We start from the raw sequence: 14801 nt of genomic DNA, 5'->3' as shown, positions 1-14801 counted from the left end.
ACAGGCTTTTTTCCTTCCAAACTAAAAATAGCCAAAGTAATACCAATTCCAAAAAAAGCAATTCCTCAATTATTAGAAAACTATAGGCCCATTTCTCTATTGCCATCAATGTCAAAGGTATTTAAAAAAGTAATTTACATTCGGATAATGAATTTCATAAGTACCCATCAATATGGTTTTGTACCCAAGAAGTCTCCCCAGCTTGACATTAAGCAAAAGGTTGCCGGTTTGTACTTCGATTTGTCAAAAGCTTTCGACACCATAGATCCTCAGCTGCTTATTGAGAGGCTGCACTCGTTTGGGATTAGAGGTAACTGCCTGTCTTTAATAAAATCGTATCTAAGTGGAAGACAAGAGGTGGTCTGTGTTAATGGACTTTCCGATGCCCTTCTGGGGGAGTTTTGTGTGTCAGTATGCAGATGACATATCTGTAATGCTGTCAGATCCATCTCTTGATTTTTCAGGATGAGTCTTTCGGAATCCTGTACATTGGTGGCAAGTGCAATGCCAATAGCCTGAACTTAAATTCTGGCTACTCAATACAAAAGCAAAATTATTCACTGCTTGTTAATTTAAATAAATAAGTTTCACAATCTAAAGAGGTGAGATTTTTTTGGGTGTGTACTTAGATCCCTAACTTAGCTGGGGACCACACTGTAAGCACATTATTTAAAAGATCAATAGCAGATGCGCTATTATAAGAAAACCGAGGAATATTGTTTCCCATGAGACAATTCGTGTATACTACCTGTCATGCATCTAGTCAATAAAGTGTTATAAAAGAATTATAAGATGCATATTTGGTATTCATCCAAGGGAGAGCTGTAAACCCTTTTTATATATATTTTCCCCTTCTCTCAGTTTTAACTGCCCCATCTCTTTACTTCTTACATCTGGTGATGTTTGTTAGAAAACATCCTGAGTACTTAAGAACAGAAATATGGACAACTATTCTCAGAAAATTACCATAGAAACAAGGGGCAGAATGAACCTTGCAATACCATTTCATAACAGTTCTTTTTATCACAATAACCCAACATATAGGCCTTTAAAAGCTTTTCACATATTGCCTGAGAATATTAAAAGTATGCAGAGTATTGCTGTGTTTAGCAGAGAAACTATAGCTTTTCTAAACCAAAATATTTTTTATTCTTTCAACTTTATAGAATAACTGATATTGCATTGAATGATAAATGGATGCTCTTGTGCTTTTTTGGTGCGGTTCCCAACCTGCCGGATTGTTTCTGGAGCTACCGGGACTGGCATACCGAGACGCTTAATGTTCTATGGAGGTACTGAAATTTCCTGGTGGAGTTCCTTTTTTTTTCTCTACTTACGTAGGTCTCTTTAAGATAATGGACGAATTCTTTCAATATATTACACAATATTCTTCTGCAGTTGCTTGCTTCATTCTTGCAATCAAGGATACAGTATGTAGTATTTAGAGGGTGTACATCTCGAAGTTTTGTCGCTTTGTCAGGGGTGCCTCAGGGGTCTAACCTGGGGCCATTGCTTTTCTTATGTCTTATCAACGATCTACCATTGCGCTTAAAATATTGTGATGGTGAAATATTTGCCGATGATTTTAAATTTTATAGAGCAATTAATAGTATTAAGGACTGCGAACTCCTTCAGCATGACCTGAATAGAGTAATACTTTGGGCAAAACAAAACAAATTATCTTTTAATGTTGAAAAGTGTATTATAGTAAATTTTACTAGAAAAAAAGTGCCAATTAATTACAGTTATAAAATGGTTACTAATGTCTTAAAATGTAAAACAGAAATAAAAGACTTGGAAATGGTTTTCGACAATAAGTTGCATTTCGATGCTCATATTAACACAGTTGTTAATAAGGCATTAAGATTTTAGGATTTATAATTCGTAATGCCTGTAACTCTACTAATTTAAAGACCATTACTACTCTCTATAATGTCTATGTTCGCAGCATATTGGAATATGCCTCGATTGTTTGGTGTCCATTCTACTCGGTTTACGAACAAATGTTGGAAAAAGTTCAAAAAAGGTTTTTGAGGTATTTGTACTATAAAAAAATGGTGTGTATCCGACGGATATATCTTATGAAAACCTTTTGACAGAATTTAATTTAAAAAAACTTACTTCCAGAAGAACCATGGCATGCTTGTTGTTTACACATAAGATCCTTCATAATAATATAGATTGTTCATTTCTTCTCGAAAAACTGCTTTTAACAGTAAATATTCATTGCAATAGAGATTTAGGAACTATATGTAGTGCTTACTTACTGTGCTTATTAGTCATTAAGGACCAATTGTAATCATTTAATGGACTTTGCGTCTGTAGATTCCATAAATAAATAAATATTAATTAATATAGGAAATTTTGCTCTTGTTGTTGTTGAAAGAAATAAAAAATTCTAGTTTGTCAATTTACTTCTGATCACTCTTTATGAAAATATGTTTATTTTAATTTTGTTTATGTACATTTATAATTATTTTTCCTTGGTAATTAGATCTACTATGTATTACTATGGTAACATTTAGTGCATAAAGAAATAGTACTTGCAGATATATAAGATAACAATTAAAAAAACAAAGGAAATAAAAGTTAAAATCGGTTTGTCTAATTACTTTTGGCTACCAGTCAGTGCCGTCCTTTTTATACGTCGCGCCGGGCGGCGCTCGTCGTCGCCGTGTGCCCGATTTTCTGTAGGTTTAGCGTTTTTTAATTCCTATTTTTGTGCTGTGTGAAGCAAGTTTTGCAAAAATTTAGTTAGCTAAATTTAACTATCATGAGTAACGGACGAAAGCGATTAAGTGGGGCGCAGTACAAAGCCATTGCTGAAGAAAAACGAAGAAAGGTTCAGGCTGTTTTAGACAAAACAAGAAACATTAAAGACTTTTTTTTTAAATAAACCTTCAATCTCTAGTGAGCTTAATTCCAACCCCGTTGCTTGCTCTCCTGAGATAAGTGCCGATTGTGCCGATACTAATTTACCTATACCAACTGAAAATTTGGATGAAACGATCGAAACTTATGCAGGTAAACTTATGGTATTAGGTAAATAGGTATATTCAATATTCAGTGGCATTTATACGAATTAATTTTGATGTGGTGGGACCATAAAAATTTAAAAAAAATGGGTTATAACGCAAAATGATTATTTCTAAATTAGTATTCAGTACAATAAAAAAATCCTTGTGAATATTTGCCAAATTCCCGCCAAAATTTTCGCTCGTCTCTCGTCACAAGACGTTCTGCATGGTTATAAGAAGTGAGTGATAAATAAGAATGACTGAATAGACGAGCGCATTAAAGGTGCGTACACATTGGTAAATTTAGTTTGTTAAAAAAAAACGTTTTAAATGTGATATTGACTAAAAATGATTGTAAAATAACATGTATTTTGTGTTATTTATGAGTTTATAGTAAATATAATCTAAAAAATAAACGATCTAAATTCTAAGGAGAGTCTCACTTAGCTGTTAATAATCCTTTTATATAGGTATTTAATTAAATTATATTAAATTAAAATATTATATTAAAAAATTAAAATGTATTGTGCTGAAACTTTTACCTAAATTTGATATGGGTAAAAATATTTATTATTTTTTATAGCAAACCTGTCTATGCCGGTGCTGGCAGTTTTAAATAAAATTTAATGAAAATATACGTAAATTATATATCTTTGTTTTTAAACGTCAGTGTAAATTTTAAAAAATCACTATAGTATATCTAGGTTGGGTATATTCCTCTGCTTTAAAATTTAATGTGAAATGTTAATTTATTTAGGTATGCTATTTTCAGTCACAAAAACTGTTACTGGGGACAAAACGACGTGTCTGACAAAAAACGTTTTTAATCGAGAACTTGCTAATGGAGAAGTGCAACCACGAAAATACTTAATTTATTCGATTTCCAAGAGAAGTCTGTTTTGTGTTCCATGTTACGAAAAATATTCGTTGCCCGAAATGTTTTCACACATTCGGGATAAGAATTTGGAGGTAGTTTTCCCCAATGTTGACATTGCCTTACGTATTTTTGTCACTATGGCGGTCACAGTTTGTTCAGCAAAACGCTCATTTTCTACCCTTAAACGTTTAAAAACGTACTTAAGATCAACTATGGAACAAGAGCGGTCGAACGCTCTGACAATTTTAACAGTAGAATTTGAATTAACCAACAGTTTAGATTTTAATACGATTATAAACTCATTTGCTGCTGTTAAATCCAGGCGAAAAATAATGTAAAGTGTAGTTTTAATTACAAATAAATAACAAATTCCTCTAGTTTTTTATTATATATTTCCCGAATAAACCGGAAAAAGAAAAAGGGTCACGCAGATTCCCTTCCACATATCACGTGTTAAATGGATTGTCAATCCAAAAAGTTAAAAAAAACAGTCTTAAAATTACTAATAGGTATCAAATTAAAACAAAATATAATTATTACTTCAGATCTCGATTTTTAAACTTAGGGTATATTATAGTATTCTAAGACGGTTTTGACTCAGTTAAGCCTTGATCTGTACTACAAATAATGGTATTTTCAGTGACGTTTTTGGAGTTAAAATGGGGCGTGGCACGGATTTTTTTTCCGTTATTTTTTTTATATATTTTTTTTCATATAGGGCGACATTTCACACAGGGCCTAAAGCGGAATATTTGTAAATCCGGCACTGCCACCAGTGTAGTTTGATCTGCCAAACCCCATAAAAATCAAATGTCTCCAAAACCATCAAAGATAATCAAATAAAACCAAAAGCATTTCATTAAAAAATAAATTACGAACCTTGACTATCAGGTAATTTCCGTTTCCGGGAAGAATAAGTATCAAAAGCCTCCAAGAACCGGGCCCGTTGCAAATAATAAAAAATCTGCAAATCCTGACAGCGCGCGTTTCCGGTGCTCTGTAAATAATCAAAAAACACCTTCTCATCCTCGGCGTCCATTTGCCGATGCAGTAAATTATGCAAAATGCCATTTTTGTTGCATTCCTCGAATATGTGATTTAAGAGAATATGTTCGGATGGACCCTCGTACTGTTGCCGGAATGTAAATGCTTCGTCCAGCATTTTTTTGGAAATTAATAGGCTGAGTACGGTGAGCAGGTCTTTTTTGTCGTTCAAAGTTGGTTTCCTTACCTTCAACAAAAACAAAATTCGAATATTAAAGGCAAAATGGATCAAAATGTGTAAACTTTACATCGAGATACAGCAAAGCCAAACTGCTGTGGTCTTGCATAAGCAACGACCTCATCATCACCGAGTGGTGCCACTGTTGGAGGTCCAAAGGCGAAACGCATGAATCCAAAATTGTATGAGTGGCCGTTTCGTAATCGTCATGGTCTAAATGCCAGAAAGCCTGAACGATCTTCATTTTGCTCAATTTTAGGTTGAATATTTGGGGGAATTTTAGGAGCAGTTTTATTATCTGAAAAAGGGATTTAAAAAAAATATACTCTACTTTAAAATACACACCTTATCGTCTTGATCAAGAGTTTTAGCAATATCCAAGAGTACATAAGTGACCAAAGAGTGCTTAAAGTCCAAATCGGCCCCATCCAAAAGGTACGTACGTAAAACTGATTGTAGAGACGGAGGAGGGTATAATCCACTTCCGCCATCTTCTTGCCATTGTTGCCTTAAAACTTCTGCACAACCTAAAAAGACAAAAATTATGCTATTAAGACGACCATGATTTTTTAAATAATAATTAATACCTCTATAGTTGATCATGTTATCGATAAACAACAAACAGTCTTGTTCGACAAAGGTTTCTTTGCATGCAAGTTTCAGTTGCGCCCTCTTATTGTTGTAAGATTCGGTCAGGTTTTGGACCAAATATGGGGCGCTGGTAATAAGGGTTATATTGGGGCTCGGAGGGCACTCTGGTAATAGTCCTATGTTCACCATCCAGAGAAGAACCTAAGAAAAGCAAAAAGCGAGTCATTTTTGTGCAAAAAATCGAATTTCTTAAAAACCATCAGTCAATATTTATATTTTATAATTGTATTTAATTAGTCTTATAAGTAGTAGTTAAGTTAGTGATAAAACAATAATATAACATTAATAAAATAATTTTGTAAATGGTTTATTATGGACTGGAATCGATTTTACAATCCTATATAAATAAGTTTATTGAAATAAAAATATTTTATTAGCGTGGGCTCTTTTTGAGTTTATACATGATTTATGAATGCTTATAAGAGCAAGTTTAACGACAATAAAGTTTTATAGCGTGCTATATGATAATTTCAAGCACATTTGTGCTGCTTGGGTAATATAATAATAACTAAAAACTTAATAGTGAAGGAACGCTAATTTGACATTTCGTATTTCGCAGATGAATGTTGACATTTTGTATTTAATATTAGATAAATGTTGATAGTAGCCTACTAGATAATGTATTAAAGAAAAGAAAAATATACGTCGATTTTTTTTTGATAAAAACGGCGCCACATATGAAAAAAAAGATAAGAGAGGTTTTCTGTTACATATTCAAAAATTATTTTTAATTTGAAATATCTCAGTGGCGTACTATTTTTTTTAAATTTTTAATTGAGATCATTACCCGTATGCGCGCCAACGGTGAACAGAAAATTCTTAATTGCATGCCAAAAAAATGCGCGATAAGTACCTCTTAAAACCCTCCAAATTTCATTTGCATATCTCGACCAGTTTCAGAGCAATAAATAAATACATCGTCAATTTTTAAAAGAAACTTAACACCCCGTATCTCGGAAAACGAAGCATTTGTGGACATACGTTTATATAGCAAAGTGTCATTATTCTTCTATGCCGAATCACTCCCTGCATTTTGTCGCGCTTATTTACTAACACCCTGTATATCACGATTTATTTATTTATAAGTATCCAAATATGCATATGCCCACCTCAAAATAAACGACAACATTCTCCAAACTCCTCTGCTCTTCCAACAAAGTTTCCCCGTCCACATGAACCCCCAGTTTATCAATAATGTGCTGATAAAACGAACACAAACTCCTAATCTGTCCGATTCCGCAAGAAATCATAGTGATCGTATTATCGTCCAATTTCATTCCGGAATAATCGAATAAGGGCACGCAGTACTTGTCACAGCAGGTTTTTATGTGGACGGCCCTCTGGAAAGCCCAGTGCAGCACGTCGAATAAATTCAGTGCCGCGGCGTTAAAGGATCCGTTTGCTAACTTGGTGGTGCAGTCGCAGAGCCAAAACAGGAGTCGATGTTCCAGGGCGACGTTCAGCAAGATTTCCCGTTGGAATGCCTGGGGGATTCGAACACATAACAGTATGTTGCGACGTATTTAAAATGATACACTTACTATGTCAGAAGAATTATTGAGGGTGAGGTCACAAAAAAGCGGCACCAAACCCAAATCAACTACGTGATTCATATAAACGTCCGGTTTTATTAAAGCCAAATGCCCGTCGTGTGCCAGTTGGTCCAAAAAGTTCTTTTGCACGCCCTTATTGTGGATTTTTAATACGCTGTCCTCCGTTATTCCCCAGAGATCTAAAATAAGATAAATTTGAAAAAAAAATCCTTAAACTTTATGCAAGGGTTTGTACCAAACGAGAGTGCGGTTGGGCAAAAGTGCTCCTCACACCTTTGAATCCCCATAAATTGTATAAGTGTCCTCGGATCCATTTTTACATCTAAAATCACTTCTTTTACACTCTGTCTTATCATGTAGTTTGAGCAGTGTAACCAGTTGGGCACCCCTAAAATGTTACATTGGGGTTATTGCATTATGGTTGTTCTAACATATTATTTTGAAAAAAGTCATCTAATAGTTTCATTGATTTTGCTTTTATACAGGGTATCAATTTAAAAAGGTACAACCCTCTATATATTTGCTCTTGGATAAAATTTCCAAAACACGTCAAACTTATTTTTGAGGAGCACATTTTTTAGGTTAGTTTTCGATCAAATTGTAGCAGCCCCCTGGAGAGAGCGGCCATAAGTTCTAAAATCTTAAATGGAAGTGATGCCTCACTTTAAAGGTCTTTTAATTACCTTTTCAAAAATACCACATATAGTGGAACTTGTCAAAGTCAAAATCACGTTTATTGTACACTAATATAGCATATACAGGGTGTCCCTTTTCAAATGGTCAAAAATTGTACAGTATGTACAGGAACCATAAAAATGTAGTTTGATATAGGACATCGATGGTCGGAAGTACCCGGTTTCCAAAATACAGGATGTGGAAATTTTTCAAAAAAAAGTCGTTTTTTTCCCTCAGTATTAAAAAAAACTTTAAGCGATTTAAATAAATTTTTTAAGTTTTAAATGATAGGTGGTAAAGCAGCTTTTTGAGGAATTGCAAGTAATTTGACTTGTCCAGGGACGACTTGCAGCACATGTACGTTAAATTTTTTATTAAAAAACAAGTAGCCCACTGTTTTTTTGAAAAAAAAAATTGTGTGTTATTAAAAATATAAACAAAACATTTCGAAAAAGATTTTTTTTTCAAAAAAACAGTGGCGTAGCTTTTTTTATATAAAAAAATTAACATACTTGTGCTGCAAGTCTGTTCCTGGATGCGTATTTACTTACTATACTACGGCACAGAGCACCATAAAACTCGGCGGCTCTACACCGCAGTATAATATGTAGTTGAGAAATGCGCTTATTTATCACTACATACTATACTACACTACAGAGCATTAGAAAGAAAAATGTTTTTATGTGATTTGTTTGGTGCTGTCAACTTGGTAGTAACAGAATTGTAGTATGGAAGTATCACCCAGTATAACAAATATTGTGTAAATAGGAATCTACTATATTGTAATAATACATTAATTAATTCTATATAGCAAAACATTATAATGTCTAGTAAGCATTATCATAAACCAGGTCAACGGGAACAACGAACCAGTTCAACGATCCTTGGATGTAGCTTTTTGATATTTTATTATAGATCCTACTTAACCCTAAGAAGGTTGTTTCATTTTAACCCTATGTCTTAAATCATAATTACTTAAACCATAATTTACTACATGGCGATCCTGCCTCCTATATACCTAAAGGATAAACGAAGAAAAACGATGTTGGTGGACAAAAGAAGAAAATAGTTCCAATAATCTTAAAAAATGGGAAACGCCAAGTCTATGGAGGAAATAGTTATTAACCAGGCTTCAAATGGAGATGCTAGAAGCGAAATATCAAAAACGGGGTTTTCACTTTCAGAATGCCTTTTGGTAATTCTAGTAGCAACCGTGGCCCTTGTTGCCACATGCGTTTTGGTTAAACGCTGTAGAAGAAGACTTAAGTAGACTATTCGCAGAGAAATCCATAAAAATGAGTTAAGACGATCCAGAGCTGAGCTAGACGAAGAGGAACAAGTTTAAAATTTTAGGTTCTCTTTTAGGTTTTATGGACATTAAAAAAATAAATAAATAAAACTATGGAAAAATGGAATGGAGGATTGAATGGAAAATGGAATGGGAAAAAGAATATTATAACCACAAATTGAGCAGTTAACAAGAATTATTATTTTAATTTTTATTACAAATAGCGAGGTATTTATTTTAATGGGAGATAATTTAAAGAGATAATTTAAATAATAATGTTAATCCGAATTTTCATTATAATAATCGTGGCCGAGGTAATACGAGTCTACCTGGTCAGCGTTTTCAGAGAGGTTACCGAGGACGTTCGTTTTCTCGAGGGTTTCGTGGAAACTCGCGAAGACAAATAAACTATGTCGATGTTGATAATGAGATTGACGAAGGTCAGGGAGCATCAGATATGATGAATAATCAGGAGTCCCTAACGATAATAATATTTTTACTTATTCAACAAATTACTCAAATTCAGTTTTCTTTCATGTAAATAGTAAGAAATTAGGATTTTTAATAGATACAGGAGCATCATTGTGTGCGCTTAAATTGGAAATATAAGATTTGAGGAAAAATTTTATGTTTTTGAATCATTGGAATGTGAAACCAATGGAATAATTGGTAGAAATTTTTAAAAAAAGTATAAAGTTATTTTAAATTATGAGGAAAATACATTATCACTGTTTAACGATGAAAATAAAATTGCATTAGACCTGAATGCTAGTAGCAATAAAAGTATGACCTTACTTCCAAGATGTGAAAGTATTCAATACATCGAGACAGGGTTGGTTGAAAAATGTGTAGTGTATCACTACACATAACAGCTTTTACTACCGATTGCGGCCAATGGCAAATGAAGAGACTTCCAATGGGGTTAAAAATTAGTCCCAGCGCATTTTCTAGATTAATGACAATCGCGATGGCAGGTCTAAATTATGAAAAATGTTTTGTTTATATTGATGATCTTATTGTTTTTGGAAGAAATCTTAAAGAACATAACAAAAATCTACTGGACGTTTTTAGTAGACTTCGTAAAGTAAATTTAAAATTAAATTCCTCAAAGTGTGAATTTTTAAGAAAGCAAATTCTTTATTTAGGTCACATTGTTAGCGATAAAGGAATTTCTACTGATCCAGGAAAAAGTAAAGCTTTAAATGAATATCCTATTACAAAAAATTCAGATGAAGTTAAACGTTTTGTTGCTTTTGCCAACTATTATAGGAAATTTATACCGAAATTCGCGGAATTATCTGTACCCCTAAATAAGTTATGTAGAAAGTATGCGAGGTTTGAATGGACAGATGAGTGTAATAGTGCGTTTGAAATTTGAAAGAAAGCAATGATTCAATATCCAGTGTTGGAGTATCAAGATTTTACGGACACGAATGAATTTATACTTCAAACAGATGCTTCACAAGTTGCTATTGGAGCAGTGCTTTCGAACAAAAATAATAAACCAGTAGCATATTCAAGCAGGAGTTTAATTAAGGCCGAAATAAATTATCCAACTATTCACAAAGAACTTTTAGCTATTTATTGGGCTGTAAAACATTTTCGCCAATACTTATACGGACGCCGATTTAAAATACTGACAGACCATAAACCCTTGTTACTTGTACTTATTTAGCCTTACAGACCCATAGTCCTTAGACAACCAAAAAATTGCACTGAGTTAGTCTTGATAGACTCATCAAAAATAAAATCTTTGTCAAAAATTATAACTGAACAATCAGGAAATTTTTATTATGTACCACTACATCTTACTGTATATTTAAGTCAAAATTCTCGATCAACATTGACGCGAGACGGAATGCTGAGAGACTTGACCGATATTAGTAAGAGAGCTGACATAAAAGAATTGTATATTTTAAAAAACGAAAATTCTGCAGAATTAATTGAATGTATAGGGAACGAAATAAAAAATAATATTAGTTATCAGGGGGCCTCGAATAAATATTTTAAAAGGAATTATCAAAGTAGTGGACAATGATGAAAAGAGTTATTTTAAATGATTTTCATTTACTTCCAACCAGTGGACACGCAGGTATAAATAGAATGACAAATAATATAAAAAAGTATTACTTTTGGCCAAATTTGTATAATGATGTTAAGGCATTTGTAAAAAGATGTGGTATGTGTCAAAAACAAAAATATTCAAATCATTATACAAAACAGCCAATGGTGATTACTACCACAGCCAGTTCTTCGTTTCAAAAAGTTTATTTAGACATTGTAGGACCGCTACCTACAGATATCAATGATTTTTCCTATATTCTTACCCTGCAGTGTGAATTAACAAAATTCGTGGAAGCATATCCTTTAAAAAATAAAGATACTGTGTCAGTTGCAAAGGCATTTGTGGAAAATTTTATCTTAAGATATGGAATTCCGCAGGAAATTGCAACTGATAGGGGATCTGAATTTATTTCTTCTACAATGAGTAAAGTTTACAACGATTTAAAAATTGAACAAGTTCATTCCACCGCATACCATCACGAAAGCATAGGGTCATTGGAAAATTCACACAAGGCTTTAGGAGCATATTTAAGAATTCAGTCAGAAAACCATGTCGCAGCTTGGAGTTCATGGATTCCGTACTGGTGTTTTGCGTATAATACGGCAGTTCATACTGAAACTAAATATACTCCTTTTGAGCTTGTTTTTGGGAAAAAATGTCAGATACCAAGTAATTTAAAAAATATCGTGGAACCTATTTACAATTTTGATAGTTATCCAGTTGAATTGAAATACAGGTTACAGAAAGCTCATGATGACGCAAGAAATAATATTTTACTTTCAAAAGAAAAAAGAAAAATATCTTATGATAAAAATATAAATCCCATTGAATATAAGAAAGGAGATATAATATAATGGTAATAAAATTGCCAGTCCTTGTTTCCTGGGGCCGTATGTAGTCGTTCAGGATGAATCTCCTAATGTAAAAATTGTAAAAGAAAATAAAGAGATTTTAGTTAGATTTTAATAAGGTGCTACCTATTTAGTTTAGATTTGAAATATAAAGGGCCTAATGAATAAAAATAAAGCAATTACTTTTGCTTAAAATATGAAAGCAAAACCGTAAATGTATAGGAATATATAGAAATGTATAGGAATATAGAGATTATTATTTATTTTCCTTTTATTTTACTCATCTACCTAATATTGTCTACCATAGATTGGACATACCGATCTATTCACTGGTTACCTATCTATAGACAATATTACCAAACTTAAGGAGTTTCTACGAACACCACTGTTAATCAGTAAGAAAAAGCTGTAAGAAACCATTCAATATTTTATTAGATCTATTTTATTAAAAAAATTCTACAGTGGATCTCGGGATTCATCAGAGGTAGAACCCAGATTGTTAATCTTGGAGGTACATGTTCCTCTGAAATTTTGGTGCCATCTGGGGTGCCACAGGGCTCTCACTCGGGCCCTGTTTTGTTTTGCCTCTTTTTGATTGATTTAGTAGGGAAACTTGAAAATTGTCGTGTGCTAATGTTTGCTGATGATGTGAAGCTATTTAGGCTTATCACCTCCCTTTCTGATGCTGTGCTCCCGCAAAAAGACCTTAATTTGTTCTTCGATTGGTGCCACTTGAATAGAATGTCCCTTAATATCAATAAGTGCCATAAGATTACTTTTTCTAAGCAAAGAAACCCTATTGCTTTTCTTTATAAAATAAATAATGAAGCAATTGGTGTCAAAACAGAGGTTTCTGACTTAGGAATATTTATTGACTTCAGGTTGTGTTTTAAAAGTCACATCAATCAGGTGACTGGTAGGGCAATGAAAATACCAGTTATGGTATTAATGAGCCAATTACACGAATGGCTCGAAGGGCTAATGGTCTGTCAGGACAGATAAGTTTTTTTGACTCTAGGATTACATCTTTTACGGGGCAGTTAAAGAATATTATTTCATAGGGGCTTTAATTAATTAACTCGTCTACACCTTTCATTGATTTATAGAAGGTTTTGTATCTGAATATATGTTTGTATGGGTATGCTATGTAACACTTTTGTAAACGGTTTCCGTAAATAAATAAATAAATAAATAAATCTGAGGAGTTTCTTTATCAAAAAGTCCTTACACTTCTAATTAGAACCGTTTTTGAGTTATTGAGTGTTTTTTCAATAGATTTGAAAACTCATGTAAGAATTTTCATAGTATTAGTTTCATATGAAAATTTATGAGTTTCTCTATTAAAAACGTCCTTAGAAGTTTCCTTGTAAACACAAACCTTTTGAACAGTTTTTCAATAAATTACATAAATCTAAGCGCTATAACCACAATAATAAAAAAAAAATTCTTACTAGGCATTTGCTCTTTATACCACTGATTCAAGTCGAACAGTAGGACAGCAGTGTTAGCCTCCCCTTCGGCATTCCAAAACAACCAGGACACAAGACATAGGGCCATAGTGCTCAAATCTTTATTTAAAGGGTGTTTTGTTACAGACTGCAAACCTAAACAGAGCCCCCCTTTCACTTTACTGTCTAGAGAAGACCCCTCGGTGCCTCCCAGCTCGATTTGAAACCTCAGCGTGCAATGCTGAAAATTCTATAAAAAAGAAACACTTAATAATTCTAACATAAGTGAAGCCAATAATGTTACCTCATAAACGTTGCCGAATCCGTTTAAATACCTCTTGTTACTATACAAAAAGGAGTACATAACAGCATAAGGTAAGCCAGGTTGTAAAAAAAAGGAGTGGCTGTAAGCAACCCAGACGTAACAGTAAGACTTGGGATCATCAGCAGGCTCTTGAACGGTAAAATGGGTCACCGGAATGTTTCCGTCACAAATAGGAGAAGTGTAGCAAATTTCAATTAAGCTAAAATAAATAATATCAGATTTATTAACCGGAAAACCGCAAAACATTATTTACCTTAAGTCCCACAACTGAAAGGCCCCAAAATTGTAACCGATTAAAAGGGAACCGAGTTGTTGTGAGTATAAGAGGGCGCTCACTTCCGCTTCGATCCGGTTTACGCACACCCTGTCGTCCCCTTCTTCGCCTTTAAGTGAAAAATACTCCTTTTGGGAATCAAGTGATTCTACAAAAGAAATTTTATTAAAGTGGTTGCAGTAGGTTTTATAATAATAATAAACGTCTTTTTTCAAGTTCAAATTCATTTATTGCTCTTTTGATTACATAAGTAATATAAGGTCGTCGATCATAAGTAATATAAGTCGATCGAAAAAATCCTAACTCTTTTTTCACTCTTTATCTTAGAAACAGCTGCTCTTATTTACAAAATTCCCAAACTACCCTCTGACACTGGCCATTTGACTCGTCGTGTAAATGATGATGTTCCCCTACCTATTCCTACGTCTTCCCTTACCAAAAACTCATTAATTTACATAAGTAAAAAAAAAATTACAATCATGTTCCTCTATGTGTTAGACATATATCAGATGTTAAGAAATTTAAAAGAGAAATTAAGTCTGATAAATAAATGAT

At 33.3% G+C, this 14801-nt stretch overlaps 1 protein-coding gene across 2 annotated transcripts in view; it reads right to left on the bottom strand.

The window, feature by feature from the left end:
- LOC126741954 (protein ELYS) overlaps positions 1–14801 on the bottom strand; it is a 70377-nt gene that overhangs the window by 43585 nt on the left and 11991 nt on the right. For both annotated transcript variants that reach the window (XM_050448439.1, XM_050448445.1), the window contains exons 5-14: positions 14226–14394; positions 13952–14171; positions 13651–13897; positions 7556–7708; positions 7309–7499; positions 6877–7251; positions 5704–5908; positions 5462–5643; positions 5187–5414; positions 4774–5125 (exon numbers count right to left, since the gene is read on the bottom strand). In XM_050448439.1, the coding sequence (XP_050304396.1) occupies positions 4774–5125; positions 5187–5414; positions 5462–5643; positions 5704–5908; positions 6877–7251; positions 7309–7499; positions 7556–7708; positions 13651–13897; positions 13952–14171; positions 14226–14394 (2322 nt within the window). The remainder of the gene's footprint in view (positions 1–4773; positions 5126–5186; positions 5415–5461; positions 5644–5703; positions 5909–6876; positions 7252–7308; positions 7500–7555; positions 7709–13650; positions 13898–13951; positions 14172–14225; positions 14395–14801) is intronic.

This window comes from Anthonomus grandis, chromosome 1, assembly GCF_022605725.1.
Source record: "Anthonomus grandis grandis chromosome 1, icAntGran1.3, whole genome shotgun sequence".
NCBI lineage: Eukaryota > Metazoa > Arthropoda > Insecta > Coleoptera > Curculionidae > Anthonomus > Anthonomus grandis.
Note: the sequence above shows the minus strand (reverse complement) of the source record. Positions and strands in the feature narration are given on the sequence as shown.